General features: G+C 36.3%; 1 protein-coding gene across 1 annotated transcript in view; it reads right to left on the reverse strand.

Annotated features, from left to right (window-relative positions):
- Window positions 1-3,959: 3,959 nt before the first annotated feature.
- LOC126979921 (homeobox protein aristaless-like) overlaps window positions 3,960-25,246 on the reverse strand; it is a 98,319-nt gene continuing 77,032 nt past the window's right edge. The window contains exons 2-5 of the mRNA XM_050829515.1: window positions 24,855-25,122; window positions 20,471-20,516; window positions 9,770-9,963; window positions 3,960-7,056 (exon numbers count right to left, since the gene is read on the reverse strand). Coding sequence (XP_050685472.1) covers window positions 6,738-7,056; window positions 9,770-9,963; window positions 20,471-20,516; window positions 24,855-25,122 — 827 coding nt within the window. The 3' untranslated portion in view covers window positions 3,960-6,737. The remainder of the gene's footprint in view (window positions 7,057-9,769; window positions 9,964-20,470; window positions 20,517-24,854; window positions 25,123-25,246) is intronic.

Raw genomic sequence — 25,246 nt, forward strand, 5'->3', positions numbered from 1 at the left:
CCAGAGATGAATGTGGGCCGGCTTGCAGAATAGCTGTGCTACAAAAGAACATTAGTTATATTCCACCTTCGCCACAAGTTAGGATATCATCCCCACCATCTGGATTTGTGGCGGTCCTCCACAGTGCGGTATTCATGGAGCTTTCTTCCTCGTACTACAACGCTGTGGAATGAGTTTCCTTGTGCGGTGATTCCAGGACGATACGACATGGGTACCTTCAAAAAAAGCGCGTACACCTTCCTTAAAGGCCGGCAACGCTCTTGTGATTCCTCTGGTGTTGCAAGAGAATGTGGGCGGCGGTGATCACTTAACACCAGGTGACCCGTACGCTCGTTTGTATGTACGCCCTCCTATCCCATAAAAAATATTTGCGTAACTTTTAGCAAAAACCCACAGATTAAAACTTAATCGTAATCTAACGAAAACTATTTCGGTGGCAGCCCTTGGTGTAGAGTTCTAATTTTCTCGTTCAACGCTCAACTTTCTCGTGTTATTGAATGTTAATAACCTGTTTAACTTGCACATTTTCAAATCAATAAACGATCACGTTTATGTAAATTAGGGTTGTGCTTTTGAGGTACATATATACTTCATATTTTTTTTTATGATAATAAGGGACAAGACGAGCAGGACGTTAGATGGTAATTGATACGCCCTGCCCATAACAATGCAGTGTCACTCAGGATTCTGGAAAAACCCAAAAATTCTAAGCAGCACTACAATTGCGCTCGTCACCTGGAGACATAAGATTATTAAGTCTCATTTGCCCAGTAATTTCACTTGCTACGGTGCCTTTAGATCGAAACACAATAATGCACATTAATGCTTCACGGCAGAAATAGGCGCCGTTGTGGTACCCATAATCTAGCCGGCATCCTGAGCAAAGGATCCTCCCTCCCACTGGTTACATTTTGAAGACGTGGGGAGAATCAGTACTAAGCTAAAGGCATCAAAGGCTTTCATTTACTCAAAATTGATTCCTTTATAATACTTTTTGATATAATTTCAAACATTACCACCATTTCAAAAACCATAGGTCGTCTGAGAGAGAAGAAGCGGCACAAGAATTATCTTAGTGAGAAATTTTTGAGGAACAATTATTGTTTTAGCATCATATATTGTAAGCCTTTAATATGTACCTAGATTTTAGAAAATTGTTCTTGAGCTTTCTATTTTGGGCTCTTTTCAATAAAACATACCTACAATATTGTACTGTTGTTGCTATTGCTATAAAATAATGATAATCTTGTCCCAGGCTGTCCGATCACTTAGATATTCAGCTGTGGAGTAGAAAGATTTACGACGGAGGCATTTTTTTTTTATAAAACATTTAAATTTATTTATAGACTAGCTGACCCAGCAAACATTGTATTGCCGATATTAAAATCGAGAGACAAAATGTAATTATTGATCTTAGATGGGTGAAAATTTGAATTTGTATGTATTTTTTAATGCTGACTCATAATCAAACAAATTTAAAAACAAATGTCAAAATAATAAAAAAAAAATGCGTGGCGTGCGTACCACCCTTAACATTTTGGGGGGATGAAAAATAGATGTTGTCCGATTCTCAGACCTACCCAATATGCACTCAAAATTTCATGAGAATCGGTCAAGCCGTTTCGAAGGAGTTTAACTACAAACCCCGCGACATGAGAATTTTATATATTATTGCCTGAACAGTGACTGGGACTTTATTATATTTTGCTTTACTTTATTTATATAGAGGTGCTCTACAGCAGGTCTGATGCTCGAGGATTGGGGCCTGTGTATTGATCTTAGTTGAATATATGACCTGCAATATACTGAGTAGGTTTGACTATGTTGTGGTGTTCTAACACATACATTACGTACTGCTATCAGCAATTAATGTAGGTTTTACAGCGAAAGAATATTGATTTATAATTATGTTTACATACCCATTTATAGTATACAAAAAACTGTGTTATTTATAACATGACCTTATACAAGTTAGTATATACTTATACAGTTTTAGGTAAAGAAGTCAACCCTAATGTCGTCAGAAGAGTTAAGAGTCACGGGATAGAATGAGAGGCAACTTCTAGGGGAATAAATATGTAGGCTAGTAGCGCTGTGCGATCTGAATTACACCTTATTGTATGACCGCAAGAGTCCCTTTTTATTTAATTGATTTTGCGGAGTGAGACTTCCGTACCTACAATATTTGTAACGGAGCATCAAGATAGTAAAGGTAAACGAATCAAATCTTACTGTCACCAATTTTGATTGGCATGTCGTTAACAGTCAGCCACACTTGAAATCAAAGTAGTTTAAGCAGTACGGGCTGTCAGGTCGTCTATACTGCATTTATCATGTAATCATCATATAATGCGGCACTGCATTGTAATGGGCAGGACGTATCAATTACCATCAGTTGAACGCACTGTTCGTCTCGTCTCTTATTTTCATTTAAAAAAAACATGGTATGTGTTCCGAAGAGCAGTTTCACCTGATCTCTGCTTCCGAATTTCACCATTGCAACACACGCTACGAATTAATATATTATCTTCATCATGTAAATCTTCTACAGAGCGGATTTCTAAGAACTTTAATCCATGAACAACTATGAAAATACGTTATTTACCTCTATCGCGGTGTTTTCAGAACGATATGGGATTGTTCCTTTAGGAAACGTACAAGCACCTAAAAGGCTTTTGTTATTCCTCTGGAAGTCATGAGTCAATAGATGCATTACCAGCAAGTTCTAATTTCGAAGGTTTGTCCTGTACTTCCCCGAGGCATAAAAAGAAAAGGGAAGTCCCAGGTCTACAGGATGCCGGTTAGATTATGGGTACCCCAACGGCGCCTCTCTCTACGTGAAGCAGAAATGTGAAAGCATTATTGTGTTGCGGCGCCGTATCTAGTGAAATTACTAGGCAAATGAGACTAAACATCTTATGTCTCAAGGTGACTAGCGCAATAATTGTAGTGCCGCTCAGAATTTTTGTGTTTTACAAGAATCTTGAGCGGCACTGCATTTTAATAGGCAGGACAAATTAATAACATCAGTTGAACGTACTGCTCGTCTCGTCCCTTATTGTCATAAAAAAAGGCCCATAAGTCGTGTTGGCTGTGCGAGGCAAGAAGTTCCTCGCGAAATGCACGGTTTTAGAGTGCCAGTCGTCAACAAAATGCGGGTGGTATTTCCAATTTTTCAGTTGAAACGTACAGTGATTGATAAGTTGACAGATGACGGCTTTAATCTTGTAAAAATCGGAGATAGCTGAAATCCACTACGTTTTAAGCAACTGTTCGCTTTCAAACTTAGCCGGATTACACTTCGTCACCAATCGCCATACGCTAATTACTACTATTTCAAAGTTATGCCAAATCTGACTGCACGTTTCATACTAAACCAAATTTCAATTTTTACCACGCAGTTCCGCCTCTTATAACTTACCCCGTTATTCATAATAGTCCGTTAACTTTAAACAGCCGCTTAGGAGTGGTTTTTCTCATTCTGACTTAGGTCAATAGAAGAAGACAGAGTGAGAATTAGCAATGCTTTAAGTTAGCAAACTATTATGAATAAGGGGGTAAGTATTTACATCCTCTTTGGGTAACGCTGCTATGATTCATCTGGTCTTGCAGAAGAATATGGAAGGCGGTGATCACTTAACATCAGACGACCCGTACGCTCGTTTGTGCTCCTCTTACATAAAAAGAAGTTTATAATGTGTAGTTTATACAACTTTCTCCCACGTACAACCAAACTGTATCATGACTTTTGTACGGTGTTTCCACGGAGATATGACATGGGTACTTCCAATAAAATTACAAACCTACCTGGCTGATAACGCTGTTAAGATTCATCTGGTCTCAAGTGCGGTTCCAAGTCGAAGCCAACAGCTTCGCTTTGTGCCCACAAGCTGCATCCTCGTAGGAATAGATATTGCTTAAACTAATTAAATTGGCGTAATTCAAAATAAAACAATCACAATGTTTCAAAGATTTATTCACGGTATTTATATACCTTGATATTTCACAAAAATAAAAACAAAACTCTCACACGAATGAAAATTGGATCTATATGGAAAGTTTCTTTGGTGAAAAATAGCTATAAAAATATTCCACAAAGAAAACAAAATAAACGATGGTAATGACATGGAAATGACAGGTGCAGAACGAAGACTGTATTTTTTTGCAGTCGTTTCATTGTTGATATAATAGAGATTAGAATTAAGTCTAATTATATCAATAATTTTGATGATAACTTTTTTTCGGTTGAGCAAGAAATTACTTTTAGCCTGATAGAATTTGAGTAAAAAAAAATATATTTAAGCGACGCTCAGAGTGAATTTTAAGTAAAAAATGGCGACAAATGTCAAATTTCAACCAATCCTCTTATCTTATTTGTTTTATGAACTATGACGTCATTGTACGTATGTAGCGCGCCAAAATGGCCGCCGTTCAAAGTATCGGCGTAGCTTCGCTATTTTTAACATCGAGTTGTTTTTGTGAGTGATGTAGTTCAATGTATATTCTCTATTGACAATAATATGTACTCTCTTAATGTAAGCCTACTTATAACATTAAAAGGTAAAGAAACCTTGGGCGTAATATATTTACTACGATTTACGACCGTTATATTTTTAAAAGCTCGTTCTGTGCCCCGTTTCCATTTATCTGTTCAACGTTCCAGCATTTCTTAGACCACTAATACTGCTTATAAAAACTAGAGAAGTTCTAAAAGATCTGTACTTATTGTACGGACGCAAGAAGTTATACTTCTTTGGCGTAACTAAACAAAATCAATAAGAAAATATTCGTCGTTTATTAATTTGTAAGAGCGACATCTCATGTCAATTTCCTAATATGCAAATATTGGAGTTAAGCAGGTTATCAACTGCAAAGTAGATCCTGTAGATAGTTTAACAAAAACATTTATGAGGATCTCAAGATTTATGTACTTTACGTCACTCGAACGGTTGGCTCAGTGGAAGAGCGCTCACACGGAACGCGAGAGATCGCGGTTTTCAGTATAGTAGCTAGCTTTCCTATTATAGTAGCTAGAAAATGATACATACGCCCTGCCCATTACAACACAGTGCCGCAACTACACTACAATTGCGCTCGTCACCTTGAGACATAAGATGTTAAGTCTCATTTGCCAAATAATGTCACTAGCTAGCTACGGAGCCCTTCAGATCGAAATACAGTAATGTTTACACATTACTGCTTCACGGCAGAAATAGGCGCCGTTGTGGTACCGATAATCTAGCCGGCATCCTGTGCAAAGGAGCCTCCCACCAGTTGACCTATTAACGTAAGGGTGTTGAATTTGGTTGTCGCTTCATAAATATTTTAATACTCTGATAATATTTCCCTAACACGCCAAAAGAAGTATAACTTAAAAGAGCTTGATATTATTATTGTTTACAAAAAGACATACAACTTATTGTTACTATCGTCGTTATTATATTATTGTGATTAAAGGAGGCGTCTCAACCCAGTTAATTGGACAAGTTATATGTTTTTTTTTTATTAAACCGGCTTCAGATTCGAGTTTTCCATTTACTGCTTTCTGCAAATTTTATTATCTTTGGGCAGGTTTGGGGTCAAGGATTAATAAATAATTCATTGAATAATGTCGATATTGTGCAAAATAAAATTAAAAACATTTATGGATGAAAAATAAATTCGGAATTGTTTTATCAAAGTATGGAGGTTCAAAGGAAACAGACATAATACAGATGGACTCAGGTCCTTCTCCATTAAATTAATTATTTAGTATAAAAAGTATCTTTCCTATAAAATGATAAGTTTCCTTGTTTTGTACGTGCTTGTTTATAAGTCTTTATTGTAATTCACAACATGGATATATTTATCGCTGAAACTCATGACATGCACAGTCATAATATGTGGGAGTGGTATTGTCGAGTTTACGCGCTCGCTCCCTCATACAGGTGTTTTAGGAGAAATTAAATCGCGGATATAATATTGTGTGTGTAACAATACTCTTAAATATAGATTTTAAATTAGGCAACAGTTTATCATTATCAAACAAAGACGTAACTTTTTAGGCTATTTGATGATGATGAAATGGATTTACTATTGCACAATCTCTTAACTCTATATTCTTATATCTACAGTATAACTTTATATTACATTGTAATAAATAACGTTAAGGTTGTTGGACGGACGCAGTAACTTCTTATAGAATATATTTTAAATAAAATAAATCAATACTAATAACATTACGCATTATTATTATCACTAAACATTCTATCGCCACGGCTTTAATATTCGGATTATTTCGTTAATCATACTTAAACTTGTCTGATCTTGTGAATTCTATTAAAATAACAAAAAATTAAGGTATTTTAAACTTCAACCTTATGCCCGAGATATATCCACATAGTCGTTAGTGCCATGTTCACGGGTTCACAATCAATTAACTATTTAAGTGTTAAAAATATACACTTTAATGTCAATTTGTATTAAAATAAAATGATAATTCCGTCGAATTATAGTTTCAATAAAACCATTTCAATTTTTTTATTGTCTCAAAATATTTAACGACCCGTATACATAGATTATCTAAAACTGGTCCTCGTGATTATATTTTATTCTACTTATTGGTCCGTGATATGATCCTTGGTCAATCCATTAGCTTATGAATCTATGTAGCTATACAATTACACTATTTCATATATGTAAACGCGTCATTGCTACTATTGCTCAATATTTAAAACCATTGGATAATATGATAAAGTTCAGCTAATCATGTCCGTGTGATGTCTCTGTCTTAGCAGTTCGAGTCTTAGTTCGTGTTCCCTTGCAGCCATTCTCAAAGCAGCGATACTCGAGCTTCTCCTTTCAACTTCAGGAGGATGGTTCGGAGGCGACTCGCTTCCCGGGGATATGGGTGGAGATACTGGCGGTGGATCAGGTGACTGTCGCGGAGGAGCCGCGAGACCAGCTAAGAGAGAATGGAAGGGAGGCGCTGACGTGTACATAGGTGCCGCAAATAGGGGAGGTCTGGAGAGTGGTGCACTGAGATACTGGGATCCGATTACTGGGTTGTTTGTGTACCTGGAGACAATAACAAATAGGTTATTCCATTATATATATATAGTGACTACAACTTTATTGATGTATAAGATGGTTAGAATTTCTGATTTTATTGTATTTAATTATCTTCTTATACTTTTATTAAACTTCCTTTCGCATTGCTTTCATCAATAAATTATTAATTATCTTGGATACATGAGAGTACGAAACATTTAAAGAACACAGTAGAATTTACTCTTTCTTTCCCATCTCTTTATTATTATATTTAAAATGTTACATTTTGGTCTCCAGTGTTAATTACTAGAGACGATTCTCGTTACAGCGTTTGGAGAGCGCACAGCTCACGAAGATGCCTCGTTTAGAGACGAAATATAATATGTCGAAGCGATTTTGTAAAATTTAGCGTAATTAACATCATTTATAATACCATCATTTATAACATTTTGCCCTGTACTTTCCCCGGGGCGTAAAAAGAATAGGGGAGTCCCAGGCCCATGGGTGTCGTAAGAGGCGAAAAGGGCTTTTTAGAAGTGGGAGAGTCACGCTGCCGTCGTATGACGTCAGCACAATCGGGCCAGACTTGTCCGGGTTAATTACCACACTCGCACAGAATGCCGGCGTGAAGTAGCGGCCTGGTGCCGCTATGTTTCGCATAGGTTAGTATCGAGGACCGGAGGCCATCCCTTCCCCTCTCCCAACAAAATATGAGAGCGGTCCATAAAAAGATATCACCCCAGGAGGGTACAGGCTCTACCAGAGCCGGAGAATCCCTCCCCGAGCACTCTCGCTCGGGCTGCCCTTCATATTCTGGGGTGGGCACAGAACCGCGCTTGACCGAGGACAAACGAGGCAGTAACACCACGGCACCCCGCTCCACGCTCAACGTGGACTTTTGCAATATCAGGGGAATTCACTCCAATTTAAACGCCGTCCACCACCACCTTGAGACGGCGCAGCCGGCCTTGTGTTTCCTTACGGAGACGCAGATATCTCGACCTAGCGATACGTCATATTTAACGTACCCCGGGTTCAAAATTGAGCACAACTTTTTGCCTCATGCCGGGGTATGTGTGTACGTTAGGGAGGATATCTGCTGTCGCCGTCTCGGCAATTTTGAGGGTAGGGACCTGTCTACTCTCTGGCTCCGCGTAGATTTAGACGACCGCGTCCGTATCTATGCGTGTGTCTACAGGTCCCATAGTGGTAACGCAGAAACCGATCATCTCATGGGCTGCGTTCAAGCGGAAATTGACGACGTGCTTGCACAGATCTCCTCCGCTGAAATCGTAGACTTGGGTGATTTCAACGGGCACAATGCCGAATGGCTTGGATCACGTACCACAGACTACGCAGGGCGATCTGTGCATAATTTTGCATTGGCGTATGGTCTGTCCCAATTGGTTGAGTCGCCAACGCGGCTCCCAGATGTGGATAGCCACATGCCGTCCTTATTAGATCTTCTGCTGACTACACATCCCGATAGTTACCAGGTCTTTGTCGACGCCCCTCTCGGAACGTCCGACCATTGCCTGGTCAGGAGTGTAGTGCCTATCCGACGCCAACGTCGCAGACCACCAGCGACCCGCCGCGTTTGGCACTACAAGTCAGCAGATTGGGATAGGATGCGTTCCTTTTTTGCATCCTACCCTTGGGGCAAGGTTTGTTTCCCTTCGGATGATCCTAGTGCCTGCGCCATTGCAGTAGCCAATGTGATACTGCAGGGAATGGATATTTTTATACCAAGTTCTGTAGTACCGATCGGTGGCAGATCACAGCCCGGGTTCGATGCGTCAGTTAAAGCAGCATCTGACTGCAAAAAACAGGCGTATCGAACTTGGGTTGCGGCGCTGGGCACAAAGGATCCGAACTGCAAAGTTCTTAAGAGGAAATATAACCGTGCCTCCAGATTTTTTAAGCGGCAAATCGCCCGTGCGAAGTCTAAGCAAGTCGTCAAAATCGGCGAGCAGCTTTCCAGTTACCCGACCGGAACACGCAAGTTCTGGTCGTTGTCGAAAGCTGCTCTTGGTAACTTCAACCAGCCGTCCATGCCGCCGTTGCACATGAGGAATGACACCCTGGCCCATACAGCAAAAGAGAAAGCCGAGCTCCTGTGCGCTCTTTTCGCCTCCAACTCGACTCTTGACGACAACGGAGAAACACCGCCGACCATCCGGCGGTGTCAGAGCTCTATGCCTGAAGTACAGTTCAGACAGAAAACTGTTAGGCGAGCTCTGTTTTCGTTGGACGTCAGGAAGTCGAGCGGGCCGGATGGCATTTCTCCAATCGTGCTTAGAACGTGTGCCCCTGAGTTGACGCCGGTGCTAACGCGTTTATAAGTGTAAATAAAGAGTGTAAATTTTTGGGGGCTTCCAGAAGAAATAGTGGAATGGGCAGATTTGTGTCGTCACTTTAAAAAAAGTAAAGTATGTGCATACTTATGTATGCACGCAAGAAGTTATACTTCTTTGGCCTAACAAAGCAAAAATCCTTAAAAATAATTTATTCCTCGTGCTATTCTACGTTTGTAGAAAGAACAATATTGTAAAAATCTTGCAACGATGGCTTTGACAGTTAATTATTAAATAACGAATACGGCTGTATGGGCTTGAACTCTTTGCCTATCCTAATAATGGACGAAAAAACCAGAAAAAAATAACAATTCAATACTTTGAATCAGTTAGTTTTCTTAATAAAACTAGATCTATAGAAGATAGTTTAATATATTGTTTCTTACCGAAAGGACGCTAGAGCGTTCGCATCGAAAGGTTTCCGGAATCCAAAGCCAAGCTGCGAGAACGGATTTGGCATAGAAGCCACCACGGATTGAGGAGGAGCGCCACCCCCCGGAAGGTAGGGGTTATAAGGGTGTGCCTGTGGTCCTACTTTCTCTTGCTTACGCCATTTAGCCCGACGATTTTGGAACCAGACCTGCGAAAGGAAATAATTATAAATAATACAAATGCAAACAAATAAACATTTTAACACTTGCATCTCAATATATTCTCGATAATGTTCTTTATAAGTACATTGGCGAATTTGCTAGAAACTGCGACAATCATAATGTTATTACGAGGAACAAACATAAACTTTTTATGCCTTCTACTCGGTTAAGTCGAGTTGATGATAACGACGACAGTTCGACAACATTACCCCAGAAAATGTACAGAACAAAAGTGTTACCAAATTTAAAACAATTGTTAAAAAACGTTTATGTGATATTTTTTTTATTATAATAAGGGGCGAGACGAGCAGGACGTTCAGCTGATGGAAATTTATAAGCCCTGCCCATTACAATGCAGTGCCACTCAATATTATTGAAAAACCCAAAAATTCTGAGCGGCACTACACCTGCGCTCGTCACCATGAGACATAAGATGTTAAGTCTCATTTGCCCAGTAATTTCACTAGCTACGGCGACCTTCAGACCGAAACACAATTATGTCTACACAATAATACTACTAGTACCCATAATCTAGCCGGCCTCCTGTGCAAAGGAGCCTCCCACTGTCTAGCAGCAAGAGGCTCTATCTATACGTATATATTATCTAAGTTCGAAACAATAACATGATATAAACTGGACTTCGATCAGCAAGTACACATTGATCATAATGAGGCATCACAAACCCCCCGTTGATGGATTTCGTTTATAATTCATATGGTTTTATGTTCGTTCGATCTCGAGCCACCGAGTTTTAAATTAGCTTTTTGTTCGACTATCGATTACGTTTTTCAGTGAAACCAGCAAGCAGTGGCCTGGTATCAAGAAATATTGTTCTGCAACACCATAAGAGTCTGACAGTTATTGCAAAACAGTTGTGAATAGGGTTGCGAACTTTTATTAGAAGAAATAAAGGCATAAAAGGCATTTATTTTCTCACAATTGATTCGTTTAGAATTCTTTTTGATGTCATTTCTAATATATTAGATACTACTACTACTACCGCTCACGGACGAGTAAAAAAGTAAGGACTCCGTGTCACCTTACATAACAGTGAGGCACGAAAACAAGCCCGTAAACGCTTAAATACATAGCCCCACGCATACACTTACACTAATACAAGCCGATCGGCCGCCATTATGAGATTTGCCATCATCGTCTGTGACAGATCAGTTTGCGTCGCAATAAAATATTTTAAAAATGCCGTCGTGCGTTGTGAAAAAGTATTAAAACAATAATATTAAAGTATTTGTGGATATATGATTATTTAAGGGAGAAAATATTGTGTAACTGGTATACCCCATAACCGCACACACACTAGCATAAAGGTGCTTCACTCGCTAATATCACGGCGCGGAGTCCTTCTTTTTTTACTAGTCTGTGCTACCGCTTCGGAACAATGGCGCTATAAGAGAGAAGAAGCGGCGCAAGAAACTCTCCCAGTATTCTTTTCAACTACTACTACCAAAAAGAGTTTCGTTTATTTTATATTTTTAAAAAGGTATCTTTTTGTACTTTTTGCAGCACATTCTAACAATTTTTCATTTTACTGCTCATGATTTTTAAAAGTATTGTGTAAAAAAGAATATTTTAGCATACTCTATCAGTGTTATAGATCATTGAGTAGGCCTACACGATATAGAGTACAATATTAGATTTTAGACTACGATTGGTAACCCTAGTTGTAACCATGGGAACAAGCTTAGCATTGCCATAACAGTGTTGTGGCAAGCCCTTAGGTCCAAGGAAGCGGTATTTTTAAAAGTGAACTTAAATTAATATCATTTATACTAACAAATGTTTAGTTAAGTGAAACTATATGGAGATGTTTAAATCTAGATGGGGTATTAATTTAACTTTTTTTTGTAGAATAGGAGGACAAACGAGCGTACGGGTCACCTGGTTTTAAGTGATCACCGCCGCCCACATTCTCTTGCAACACCGCACAAGGAAGCTCATTCCACAGCGTTGTAGTACGAGGAAGAAAGCTCCTTGAAAACCGCACTGTGGAGGACCGCCACACATCCAGATGGTGGGGATGATATCCTAACTTGTGGCGTGTCGTGCGAAGGTGGAATTCGGCGGCAGGAATCAGGTTTAACCTGCTCAGCTCTTCGGAACACTCCCCGTTATAAAAAATTAACTTTCTAAAATAAGCTATAACATATTTTAATTCGTATACTTTTGACTGATAAAGTTTTCCATGAAAATTGAATTGTTAGGCAAGCCAGCCCGAGGCCAATCCCCTACCGACCTAATAAAATACTCCAGGTCCCCGAGGTTTAGCTCCGTGATCAGGGCCGGGATAGACAGAAGCCGATGGAAACAAATAGTTCACTCCAAGTGTGGACCACTGGTTGATGACCACGATACTCAGTCATGAGGGAACGACTAGAGAGAGAATTGTATGGAGATTAAAACAATCCTACTTTTACGTGATCATAACTCCTTAACTTCTGAATGTGACTTTTTCCGCATTAAATCTTAATCGCTCTTCCTTAGAACTCGCAGAATTTTCAGGAACAAACATTAACTTGTTATGCCTACTACTCGGTTTGGTCGAGTTAGTAAGTCTTTTGTTGGGCGATGTATATGCTTCTACAATATGATCCCAGAAAATATACAAAACAAATATGTTACGAAATTTAAAAGATTTGTTAAAATACGTTTTACTGTGAGCATATTTTACGAAATATTATTGACAAATTAATAAAAACAGAATTTTATTTATTATGTACAGAACGTCCGTCGGGTCAGCTAGTATTATATATACTGTGCATAATGTTCTGGTTGCTTGTGTAGCTAAGGCATGGAAATATAAAAAAATAAAACAGACATATTATATGTTTTAAAAGAACATACCGACAGATTTTTTATATTTATATAGTAGTACTAGCTAACTCGACAGACGTTTTACTGTACATAATAAATAAATAAATATTTTTTTTTATGAACTGTCAATAATATTTCATAACATCAATAATTATTTCGTAAAATATGCTCCCTGTTGTAATAATGAAATTGTCTCACTGCCGAACTGTTAAACCGTGCGTCAATAAATTTTCTCATAGAAAGAATGTCCATACAAAACAAATATTGAAAATAAAAATAATTATAGGTCCCAAATCGAAATAAAAACTATCCTATCTCTCAAGTTGGACCAAACTGCACTCCATGAAGTAATCCCCATTAAAATCCGTTCATTAGTTTAGGAGTCCATCACGGACAAACAACGTGTCACGTAATTTATATATATTAAGATGGATAAATAATTATTTAAACACCATGCAAACTAAATAATTAGACACTTTTATCTTAAGGCGACAAATTACGTCGTTGTTATAATTATTATAAAACTAAATATCTTAAGATCCATTTTAATGCCGACTCTAAAAAAATGTTAATATCAATATATTATTGATTCAGTTGTGTAAAAAGACCCATTAGGTTTAAACCGCGCGCAATTGTCACTTAAATGGCAACATTAAAAACACATTGCATCGAATAAGAGACTTATTGAGTTCTCAGATATAAGCAAAATTACTATATAATTAGTCAATTTAAAATTCGAATAAACTCAAAATGAATTATATAAATTCAGGCGAGTCATGTTTATCATGAATATTGCAAAAGCACAGACGCGATGCAGTAAGTCGTTATGTTAAATTTTATTTAATGCTGATTTAAATTAATTCACTTATGATGAATGTATAAGTGTAAAAAATTCAGCTTGTTTCTTTAAATGTCAGTTTAAAATGGTATAATGGATGCTGGTTAGGTGATCCATGATGTTTGCGTTTATGGGACTAAAAAGTTTTGTGTTGATAAAAAGGGCAGTTATGATGCAGGTGGCTATTTCCATCTTACTTTAAATTGATGTATTATGCCGTAAAAGAGGATATTTATTGAAACTTTATTTGTTATTTTACTTGCACTGCAGAATTATTTTGAAAGTCGTATGATCTGAAGGCGTATAAGGATTATAGAGCTTGTAGGTTATAGAGCGTGATTATCATACGTTGATCATGTATAAGCTAATCAATGTATAATGTCAAAAGTTGAAGTTGGTAGGAATATAAAAATACATAATTAACAAGACAGTATGAAAGGAAGGTAAAAAAAAGCTTTACTGGCAAAAAAATATAGGAGATCCAGAGAATTAAATACATACAGTAGGTAAACTTTATCATACATTATGTACAACTGTGCCTCAACTCCAATAGCTTATGTATATAATTATGTATAGTTAAATATTCAATTTAGTTAGACAGCTGAAATTGTTACAACAAATAATAAGACCAAGATGTTGAATTTAAAAATGGCTGCCAAAAGCATAATATCTGGTCTCATGGAACGGAACCCTTCTTGTATAAAGCCGACTTGTACGTGACTGGTTTTCTTCTATTATATATTTACTATTTAACAAAACTTAATTATCTTAAATAGTGAAATGATCTAAATAGCGGAATAGATAAATTAGAATTTATACAATGTGAAATTCATTTAATTAATAATATATTCTGCAAATAACATAATGCTGTTAGTACAGATATAAATATAAATAATTTTATATGACAACATGTATATACCACCTTCTTTTTAATTCACGAAAAAAAGGAAGTAAACATGGTCACCCTAGTGACCATAAAAAGTGTCATGCACCGTAGCCTTTTAGTTGTCTGCGAATTTTAACAGCTCAATTTCGCGCTAAATACTAAAACCATAAAGTCTCTTTTGGAATGCTGTAAATTGGTCATTGTTGTACTATGTTATGACCGCGGCGTTTATTAAGTAATTTTATGAAACATTAATTGTTTGTTTAGTTATTTAGTATATTTAATGAAGACGTTTCGACAAGTAAAAACACAGTTTAAATAATTATTTAAACTGTGTTTAAACGTAATTACGTTAATACCGTTTTTTTACAAGCATAACTGGGATCTTTTAATTCTGCATGAACAATGTTTATGTTTAATTTAATTTCTCATAAGGCTTGGTATGTGAAATGAAAAGGTAAATCAAATTCAAACTTTAATATATTTAAGTGTTCATGATCTTTGAGAGTATAGAACGATATACGAAAGTTTATGAGGTGTCTTGAAAATGACCGACGGCATTCCTCTCACCTCATAGTAGCTATCTATGAGGAAAGAATTCAATGCAATACAAACTATTTAAGTTTTCTTTTGACTGAGAGATTTGAGTCTCGTGCCAGATTTTGGCGAGACAACACGTCCTGAGGATGCCTCGTGTAGAGGCGAAACACGTGTCGAATTGTTTTAAAGACAAATATTGGCGGAATTAACACTAAAGAAAACTTAAATAGTTTGTATAGTTATGGATTTCCGCAAAGTAACGCCTTATTCAATAAATTTTCTGAATTCAATGCAATTCTATTTTCTATAATACCCTATATTATACCCTATTTCATTAATGTTGTTTTAATATAACATCCAAAAAAAGTTGGTACTATGGAAGTTATTGTAGAAAAGAACAAATAAGAAACGCATTCAAAATTTGAATAAAACAATTACAAGTTTTTTTGTAAAACAATTACAAGTTTAGTACTTCAAATCACTTATTGAACGTCAAAAATTTAAAAACTATGTAACTACATAGTTTTTCTGGCAGAGCACTGGCACGGAACGCCAGAGGTCGTGGGTTCGAGTCCCGCATCGTTCATAAAATTTTGTTTTCAAATTTTATTTGTGTATGTAAAGTGTAGACATTTTATTTAGAATTGGACACGGCTCGAGTCAAGTCATATATCATAGTATAGTAGCGATAAACCATGCTGGCTGAGAATTTATTACTTTATACGTTTATCAAAATTTTAATGTTTCATTTTGTGTCTGTCAGAGTGAGCTTGGTCCTTCGTAGACTCTATCTGTATAATTTATTGCTCTGGATAGTAACAGTAATTATGTTCAGTCTGGGTCGCTTTGTTAACTTACTTGTGAATTGTTATCGTAAAGCTTCTTTCTCTACGTTTTTTACGTTCTTTCTTCTAATATTTACGTTTAAAATTTGATTTTACAATTACTTACATTATGCTGTAATTTAATTTTGTATTACAATTTTTGATTTACTTCATGCAAAAGCCGTATTGTTGTATAGTTGTAGGCCTAGCAAGATTATATTTGTTCCTGGTGTCATAAATATGATTATCACAGTTTCTAGAAAATGCGCTTATGTGGCTATGTATATACATAATCTATACAATTTTAAAATTGCAATTACATACCTATTTATATCATAGAAAAAACTGAGCTATTTTGATTTAAGATGACCTTATATATACTAGGTAGGTTCGGTTTTAGGTAAAGAAGTCAACCCTAATGTCGTCAGAAGAGATAAGAGTTACGCGATAGAAAGAGAGGCAACTTCTAGGTGAATAAAAATGTAGGTTAGTAGCGCTGTGCGATCGGAACTATTAATATATTACATATATATAATATTTATATATAATATATTCTTTGTCTGTACTGTTACCAGTATTGAGAGCCGTTTTTTCTTCTTCGGTTGTACTTAGAAAACTACTAAACCGATCGAAATAATCAAGAATATATTGAGAGGCAACAGCTAAATGTTTATTTTTTTCAAACTTTTACTCTCTTAATGATTAAGAATTATCAAACTTATCAAAATCAAATTTTATTTTAATATAAGTATTATAAGAAAACAATATGTATTCATAACGTTTCAAACCCATTGTTAATGACTAATGAATAATAAATTAAACATATTGTAATTATCGTGGAAATTTTCTAAAATGGAAAATAGAGAAGGAAATTACGGTTTTACTTAAATAATGTCACAAAAATACGTATAATTAGTTTTTACCTATTTGCAATAATTGATTTTTAAATTTGCTTTTTAATTCGACTTGAGTTAATAATTAATTTCTTTTAAAAAGGTAATAATGGCAATAGATTACTAATTTACATTAGGCATTAAAAAATAAATTACTTTCTAGAAATTTCAAGTTAAACGCTTTTAGATGTAGGTACTGTTTTTGTCGATTATCGTTGTGAAATACGCAATGAATAGCAAATATACGGTTTATTTTATATTAAAAAAAAAATTAAAGTTTCTCCATAATTTCAGTCTGGCCATAAATTCTATTACAAATAAAATGCATTTTTTTATGACTCGGTCATTTCGGCCTGTCTCGGATTTTAAAGAATGTACAAAACTTGAACAAAAAAAAGCTAATAGGACCTCTGGATTCGAACCGGGGCCTTCAGCTTTCCGGATCAGCCATTGGATCAGATGGGATCTGAGATATCTATTTATTTATTACACTTTTTTGACTCCACATTAACAAAATATAACTTAATTACTAACATACATAATTACATGATATGGTGCAAATGGCGGCCTTATCCACTATATAGTGATCTCTTCCAGGCAACCATTTGTAATACAATAAAAGAGAAAGGCAGTACATTAAAAGGGTAAGAAATGTCAAAAATATAGACACACATAATATATACTATACTAAAATATAGATAAATTTATAAGAAAGTAAAATATGTAAAAAGTAGGAACAATAATTAACATTTCAGAATTGTTGAATTATGTTGGTGGATACATACAGATAGATTCTATCAAATAGAGGACAGATAATGTTTTTTAGTTGATTTTTAAAGGATGCTAATGATTGTGCTTGACGGATAGTAAGCGGCAGTTGATTCCAAAGAGTGATGGCATTAATAGTGAAAGAAGAGTGATAGCTATCAGATTTATGGAAAGGAACATTTAGTATTTGTTTCGCAGCAGATCGCAACGAAAGCTCATGCTGAGACCCTAGTAGCTCAAATCTGTCTTTAAGGTAAAGAGGAGTGTTTTGGTGAAAAATTATGGAGTAAAGAAGGTGTAGAATGTGGGAATTGCGACGTAGACGTATAGGAAGCCAGTTGAGTTTTTTTCGGTAGGAGGAGACATGATCGTATTTACGTAGGTTAAAAATGAAGCGAATACATAAATTTTGTAGGCGTTCGAGTTTATCCAGCTGAACCTCGGTAAGGTCGGGATAGCAAATGTCTGCATAATCAAGAATGGAGAGCAGGCAAGTCTGCGCAAGACATATTTTACTAGGTACATTCAGTTGCGTCTGCCAAGAAAAATTTGAATCTATATGTAAGTCTAGATTTTTGACATTACTACTAAAAGGGATTAAAACATCATTGACACGAGGTCTAGGCAGTACATCCCAGTAAATTTTAGAGATCAGATGTTGCCTGCCTATGATAATTGCCTGCGTTTTTCCTGGATTTATCATTACACCATAATTTTTACACCACTCGCATATGGTAGCGAGATCCTTATTAAGACTATGAACTGTAGATTGTAAATCAGATAACGTGGAGTGCCTATAAATTTGAACATCATCAGCATATAAGTGGAAAGAAGAATTTAGATTGCTAGTGATGGAGTTTATAAATATTGAAAAAAGCAAGGGAGAAAGGACACCTCCCTGTGGAACACCGGCAGAAACATGAACCCAGGATGATTGTATATCCGCAACTTTAATACGCTGTCGTCGCCCTATCAAATAGCTATGGAACCAACTCTCGGTATCTGCTGGTAAATTTAAAGAAGATAATGATTTCACTAAGATGTCGAAATCGACAGAACCAATTGCGTTACTAAAATCAAGTAAGGTTAAGATAGTAAGCTGTTGGTTATCCATAGCGAGACGAATATCGTCCGTAACTTTGACCAAAGCGGTCTCGGTGCTGTGTCCAGGACGAAAACCTGACTGCACGGGGCTTAGAAGACAGTATTTATTAAGGAAATAACTAAGTTGTTTATAAACTAACCGTTCCAGTAATTTAGAAAGGAAAGGAAGTATAGATATTGGGCGATAGTCGCGAAAAGTCAGAGGGTTTGAAATTTTTGGTAAAGGAATTAAGTGAGCTTCTTTCCATGTTTCTGGGAAAGTATTAGATTTAATCGAAAAATTAAGGATGTGGGTTATTATAGGAAGAAGAATGTCAATAATTGGAATAATCATGTTTCGGCCTACACAGTCGCTTCCTATGGCTCTTGAGGAAATAGATAGTAAGTTATTCCTGACATCACTTTCAGTAAAAGGTACGAAAGAGAAAGGTTCAGGAGCTTGTTTCATGAAATTAGAGAGAGTATTTAGTGTAGTTTGCTTTGTATTGTGATCAAGAACAGGAGACCTTGAAAAGTGCCTATTAGGAGAATCGACGTTAAGTGAAGCAGATATATACGATATAATTTATTCTTCTATATAGAGGCGAAATTTACCTTTGTACTCTAGTGTTAATTGTTATTGTAGCTGTTTCTCATTAAAACACGGATAAAACTACATTTTTTAAAATTGAAACCTAGCTAGATTTCTCGCCCCCGAAACTACCTGTATACAAAATTTCATTAAAATCGTTGGAGCCGTTTTTGAGATTCAGATTATAAATATACAATAATTGCTTGTTTAAAGGTATAAGATATATGTATTTATTTATTGAAGTCTAAATAATAAAATAAAAATATTTTGTATCGTAATGACTACCGTTGGCTTTTAAAGCAGTTCTTTTATCTGTCTGGCCACGAATCTTATAGATTAACGCACTGTTTTCATGAGAAATTGAGGCTGAGATCAAAAGAGCGTACTTACACTTTTCTCAGACTTTACTTACGTAAAATTTAGCTGAATGTGATAAAACATTAACTTGACTTTTGCATTAGACTATTATAGCTTAAAGCTCAGCATGATTTCAGCTTATTATTCATTCAGTCTCTCCAGAGTTGCCACATTGATTATCAATATATCGAAGCGCTGAAGTATTTGTATGGAAACGCCACCATGTCAGTCCGTCTCCAGGATCAGATCTCTATCGCCTATCCGACTGCAGCGGGGAGTCAGGCAAGGCGATGTCATATCACCGAAGCTGTTCACCGCTGCGTTGGAACATATCTTTAAGCTTCTGGACTGGAACGGACTTGGCATCAACATCAATGGCTAATACATCAACTCATCACACGTTCGATGGCCTTAATACAGCTTCCCCAAGAGTAGGTCTTAAAATGAATATGGACAACACGAAGATCATGTCAAATGACCATGTCGCACCTATTTCCGTAACAATTGGGAACTGTACTCTCAAAAATGTATGTACGGCGATCCTGACCAGATCGTCGGTCCAACTTGTCTACCAACACTGCGTCTTCCGGTACGTAGTCGCCATTCGAGGACTTTACTGCGCCAACGGCCATCTGTCCGTCGAACTATGTGCCCTGCCCACTGCCAATCATTGGGGCTATGTCGGTGACTTTAGTTCTCCTACGGATCTACTCATGTCATTGATTTATTTGTAATTGAATGGCACTTGCACATAGCAAAACTAACATCATTACAAGTGATTTCACGATCGTACCACTGGAAGCTATATATAATGTTCGATAAACGACACTTAATTATAATTATTTAATATTAAGTATCAAATTCTTTATTTATAGTAGCCATACCTGTATCCTCGCTTCTGTAAGTCCTATCTTCATTGCTAGTTCCTCTCTGAAACAAACGTTTTAAATATGAACATAAAAACTTCGGAATAAAATGTATTTTCTTTTCGGTACCACTGACAACGTGCGTGTAATATTTTTTACCTACACCCATGCTTTAAAACTTAAATCCTCTATTAAAGTTAGCAGTAAGCTAACTGTTTCAGAATCTTTTATAGAGGATTCATATTCTGGGCGTAGATAAAGTCTTGTATGCAACTGTTGATAATTAGGTATTAAAACACTCATTTTATACTATTATCACACCTAAACCCACATTCGTGTTTTAATACCCCTTATTACACAACAGTTGCATAAATAACTAATAATAACCAAAGGAGTAGTTTAGGCGCAAAACCGTAACAAAAACACACAAACTCACATTTTTTCCTTTCCTTACATAATAATATTAAATTATGAAAACTTAATATACGTTCACGAAAATCCTTTTTGCTCTTCATAGTGATTTTCATTATTATAATACTAGAAATAAGGGATTGCTTGTAATTAATTCTAGTAGTCTTCATAAGATACATAAAAGCTTTAAGGGTAAATGTATACACTTTTATAATAAAGTCCCAGCCACTGTTCAGGCATTATCTATAAATAAATTTGAATGTTTTATAAAAAAAATGCCTCTGTCGTAAATCTTATTACTCCACAGCTGAATATCTAAGTGATCGGACAGCCTGGGACTAGTTTATGATTATTTTATAGCAGTAGCAATGAAAGTACAATATTGTATATTTTTATTAAAAAGAGCGCAAAAAAAAGAATGCTGGGAGAGTTTCTTGCGCCCCTTCTTCTCTCTCAGAGCGCCATTTGTTTCCGAAGCGGTAGTAGTATCTAGTATACTAGAAATGACATCAAAAAGAATTCTAAAGGAATCAATTTTGAGAAAATAAATGCCTTTTTATGCCTTTATAGTTATTATAATGTTGCCCCCCCACTTGCATTACAATTTCGCCTTAACAGAGTAATAAGTAATTCTACTTTAACTTAAACTGCTAGATAGATAACACAAAGAATGTGTCCATTAACACATTTCTGAATGTCTCTATTAAGGGGAAGTCACGTCGTTCATGTGTCTTATAATATCACTATTTTTATATTGTATTCACTAGCACTACACTATCTCAAATGGTGTTGTTCGTTTAAGTCTTCTTACCATATCAGTGTTGTCAAGGAGCTGCATTGCCTCGACATTCACGTGATGGTGAAGTCTATGTGGATGAGCATCAGCGTATTTTTAGATAACTTTGTCAAAGAACTTAATCTTAAGGTCCCTATGGAGATCGCTGTTTCGAATGTATCAATGTACTCACATACGCACATAATTTCAATAATAGGTAGTAAGGTAATGAAATTATTTCATTACCTACATAGTTATATTTATATTTTTGAATACGACCGGTGACGCGAATTAAAATGCTCTGGGAGGGATTCCATGACTATGGGCAAGCCGATACCTCACGGGGTAAAATCTCTTTAAGGACCGCTGCCATATCGTGATGGAAGGACGGGGGGGCAGAGCTCCGGACATTGATACTAACCCATGCGATATATGACGGATCACGACGGTTTTCTGTGCGAGTATGTTACTTCATCAGATGGACGTAAGGCGAAGAGTAAGCCGAAAACATGCAAACGTGGTGTTTTTAGACAAGTTTTGTGGTGAAAGTATAGCATTTCAAGCTATGAACACTACTTAATCCTGTTACACATATCCTTAAGTCTTATTTGTAGGTTGCTAATGTTTGCTGTTGGTTATAGTTAACATTGCCGAGCCTTTTTGGCTTTGTTACATAGATGGCGGGCCAGCAGCCGTGATATATATATATACATATACTCATATCGCTCAAGGTCGCTGGCATTTAGTGTCGCCTTAAGACAGATTATGTTGCTTATGGACAGATGGCCCTTGGGGCAGTAAAGTCCTCGAATGGCAACCACGTACCGGAAGACGCAGTGTTGGTAGGAACCCCACAAGATGGACCGACGATCTGGTCAAGATCGCCGAAATACGTTGGATGAGGGCAGCGCAGGGCCGATCGTCGTGGAAATCTTTGGGGGAGGCCTTTTAGTAGCAGTGGACGTCTTCCGGCTGATGATGTTATTTTATCTGGACGAGTCCAGCCAGTTTAAAAAAAAAATTATAGATAATAAAAAAATGATAAGTTTATAGATAACTCAACAATTGCTTCAAATCTCATTAGTTTTAATAATAAACAATATAATCTATTGATAGTAAAATACGTAATTTAATTATTGTCATATTTCGACTCTATTTTTATCCAAACCGTGAAAATACCAACACATGGTCGGATATAAATTCGTAATCTCCTATCGTCTGATATCTAAATTGGATTTATTAAACTAAAACCGGATGTCTATACTTATTAGATAAGGTGTTTCCTTTCTTGTCTTGATAAATAATGTTGTGAAATTTGATAAATGTAATCCATTTAATCGGACAGCACTGTTCATTTCCGATCGCAAAATATTTTGCGTGATCGATTATCGAATTAATTAGCTTAAGATACACTGTTATCAAATTATATCACATTAATATCGATGAACACATTTTATTTGTTGCGTCAATATATAATAATTATTGAAGTGAAACCTCATTGTTTTCTAAACGACGTATGAGAGAAATTTTATAGCAAATCGTCACGTTTTTCGGTTACGCGCCATTTTGTTACAACTGACAACTCTGTCATAGTTTATGAAATACATTATCTATTCTAAATGAATTTTTGAAGTTAAACATAGGTGGTATTTTGCAGTTTCGTACAATACATAAAATATTATAGCTTTTTTCATTGTTTGATTAGAATTTGAAACAGTAAATAGGTATTATTGTTTACTAAATTCACAGTCGTTATAATTAATACTTGCTAATTTCAATGGATTTATACATTTACTGCAGATACATATTGATAGTAAGTTTCATTTCTAACGTGAATATACAATTACACACCCTTTTTTTGTAATTATTTTTTTTTGTTTAATGATTTTATGATAGGTGAGAAGCACGTTTACCAGTGGGAGGCTCCTTTGCACAAGATGCCGGCTAGATTAAGGGTACCACAACGGCGCCTATTTCTACCGTGAAGCAATATTGTGTAAGCATTACTGTGTCGCGGTCTGAAGGGCGCCGTAGCTAGTGAAATTACTGGGAAAAAGGGACTTAACATCTTATGTCTCAAGGTGACGAGCGCAGATATAGTGCCGCTCAGAATTTTTGGGGTTTTTCAATAATCCTGAGCGGCACTGCATTGTAATGGGCAGGGCGTATCAATTACCATCAGCTGAACATCCTGCTCGTCTCGTCCCTTATTTTCATTAAAAAAAAAGTACCATTGCAGAGCGACTTTGATTTAATATATACATAATAGGTAAATAGTAATTTCAATAGCTACACCTTTGAAACCGAAACGACAATGTTTGATTACTGCAGTTGTCGGCACAAAAAGGCGCTACTGTGGTATCCGATACCTGGACGGCATTATTTGCAAACTGGTAAAATCTGGTTATAACTGCTAAAATGATATGTTCTGGATTTGCGATCAAATCTTCTTAACATATATAAATTACCTGACACGTTGTTCGTCCGCGATGGACTCCTAAACTAATGAACGGATTTTAATGGGGATTACTTCATGGAGTGCAGATTAGTCCAACTTGAGAGATAGGATAGTTTTTATTTCGATTTGGGACCCACAATTATTTTTATTTTCAATATTTGTTTTGTATGGACATATTTTCTATGAGAGAATTTAGTGACGCACGGTTAGACAGTTCCTCTGTGAAACAATTTCATTATAACAACAGGGAATTACGAAATAACTGTGAAAAAATTAAAATGTTTAGAAATATTATTGGCAAATTCCTATAAAACAGTATTTTTTTTATTATCTACAGAACAACGTCTGTCGGAGCAGCTAGTAGAAATATATATTTGAACTGTACAGATCGAATCTACAAAGGTACAAGAGGGGTCTTGTCCAGTTATTTTTAATGTATCGGTCGGTCTTTTTTTTAACTTAAATGCTTTACTATCAAATAAAATATGTGTCGATACATTGCTTTACAAGATCTTCAATATCCGTTATATTAAACTAAATTATTTCCAAATTATACTCATCAACTGCGGCAGGCTTGTTTCAAATCGAATAATTATGAGGTTACATATCAGTTGGATTTATTCCACAGATCGCTATATCCATATTATCAATAGGCACTAAAAATATCGGAGTTATTGTAACTGAGAAAGGGCCTTTCCAAATTACTGTCAAAAATTTTGTTATGTTGAAATTGGTAGGGAGAGTTCTGGATAACTCACCTGGTAAAGACATCAGGATAATGCGTCCTTGAGAATGCCTTTTCCAACTCCTCCAATTGGAAGCTGGTGAACGTTGTTCTGTATCGCCTCTGTTTCCTCTTTGGGGCGAAGTCGTCGGCATCGTCGCTGTCTGCGGAGCCCGGGGGCAGACGCTCAGATGGAGACTGGTCAGAGCGATGTAACTCTGGTGTGGTCCGCGGGGAGTCGTCCTTTGTACCCTCAGATATCCCCATGCTTGTGTACTTCTGGTAATCTTGACCGTAGTACTCTGGTAACAAAATTAATAGAATATAAGCATAGTATGAATCATATATTTATAATAACACTAGCTGACCCAGCAAACGTTGTATTGCCATATAAAGTAATAAAGAAATTCACTAATTAAAATTTTT

Source organism: Leptidea sinapis, chromosome 4, assembly GCF_905404315.1.
Source record: "Leptidea sinapis chromosome 4, ilLepSina1.1, whole genome shotgun sequence".
In the NCBI taxonomy this organism is placed as follows: Eukaryota; Metazoa; Arthropoda; class Insecta; order Lepidoptera; family Pieridae; genus Leptidea; species Leptidea sinapis.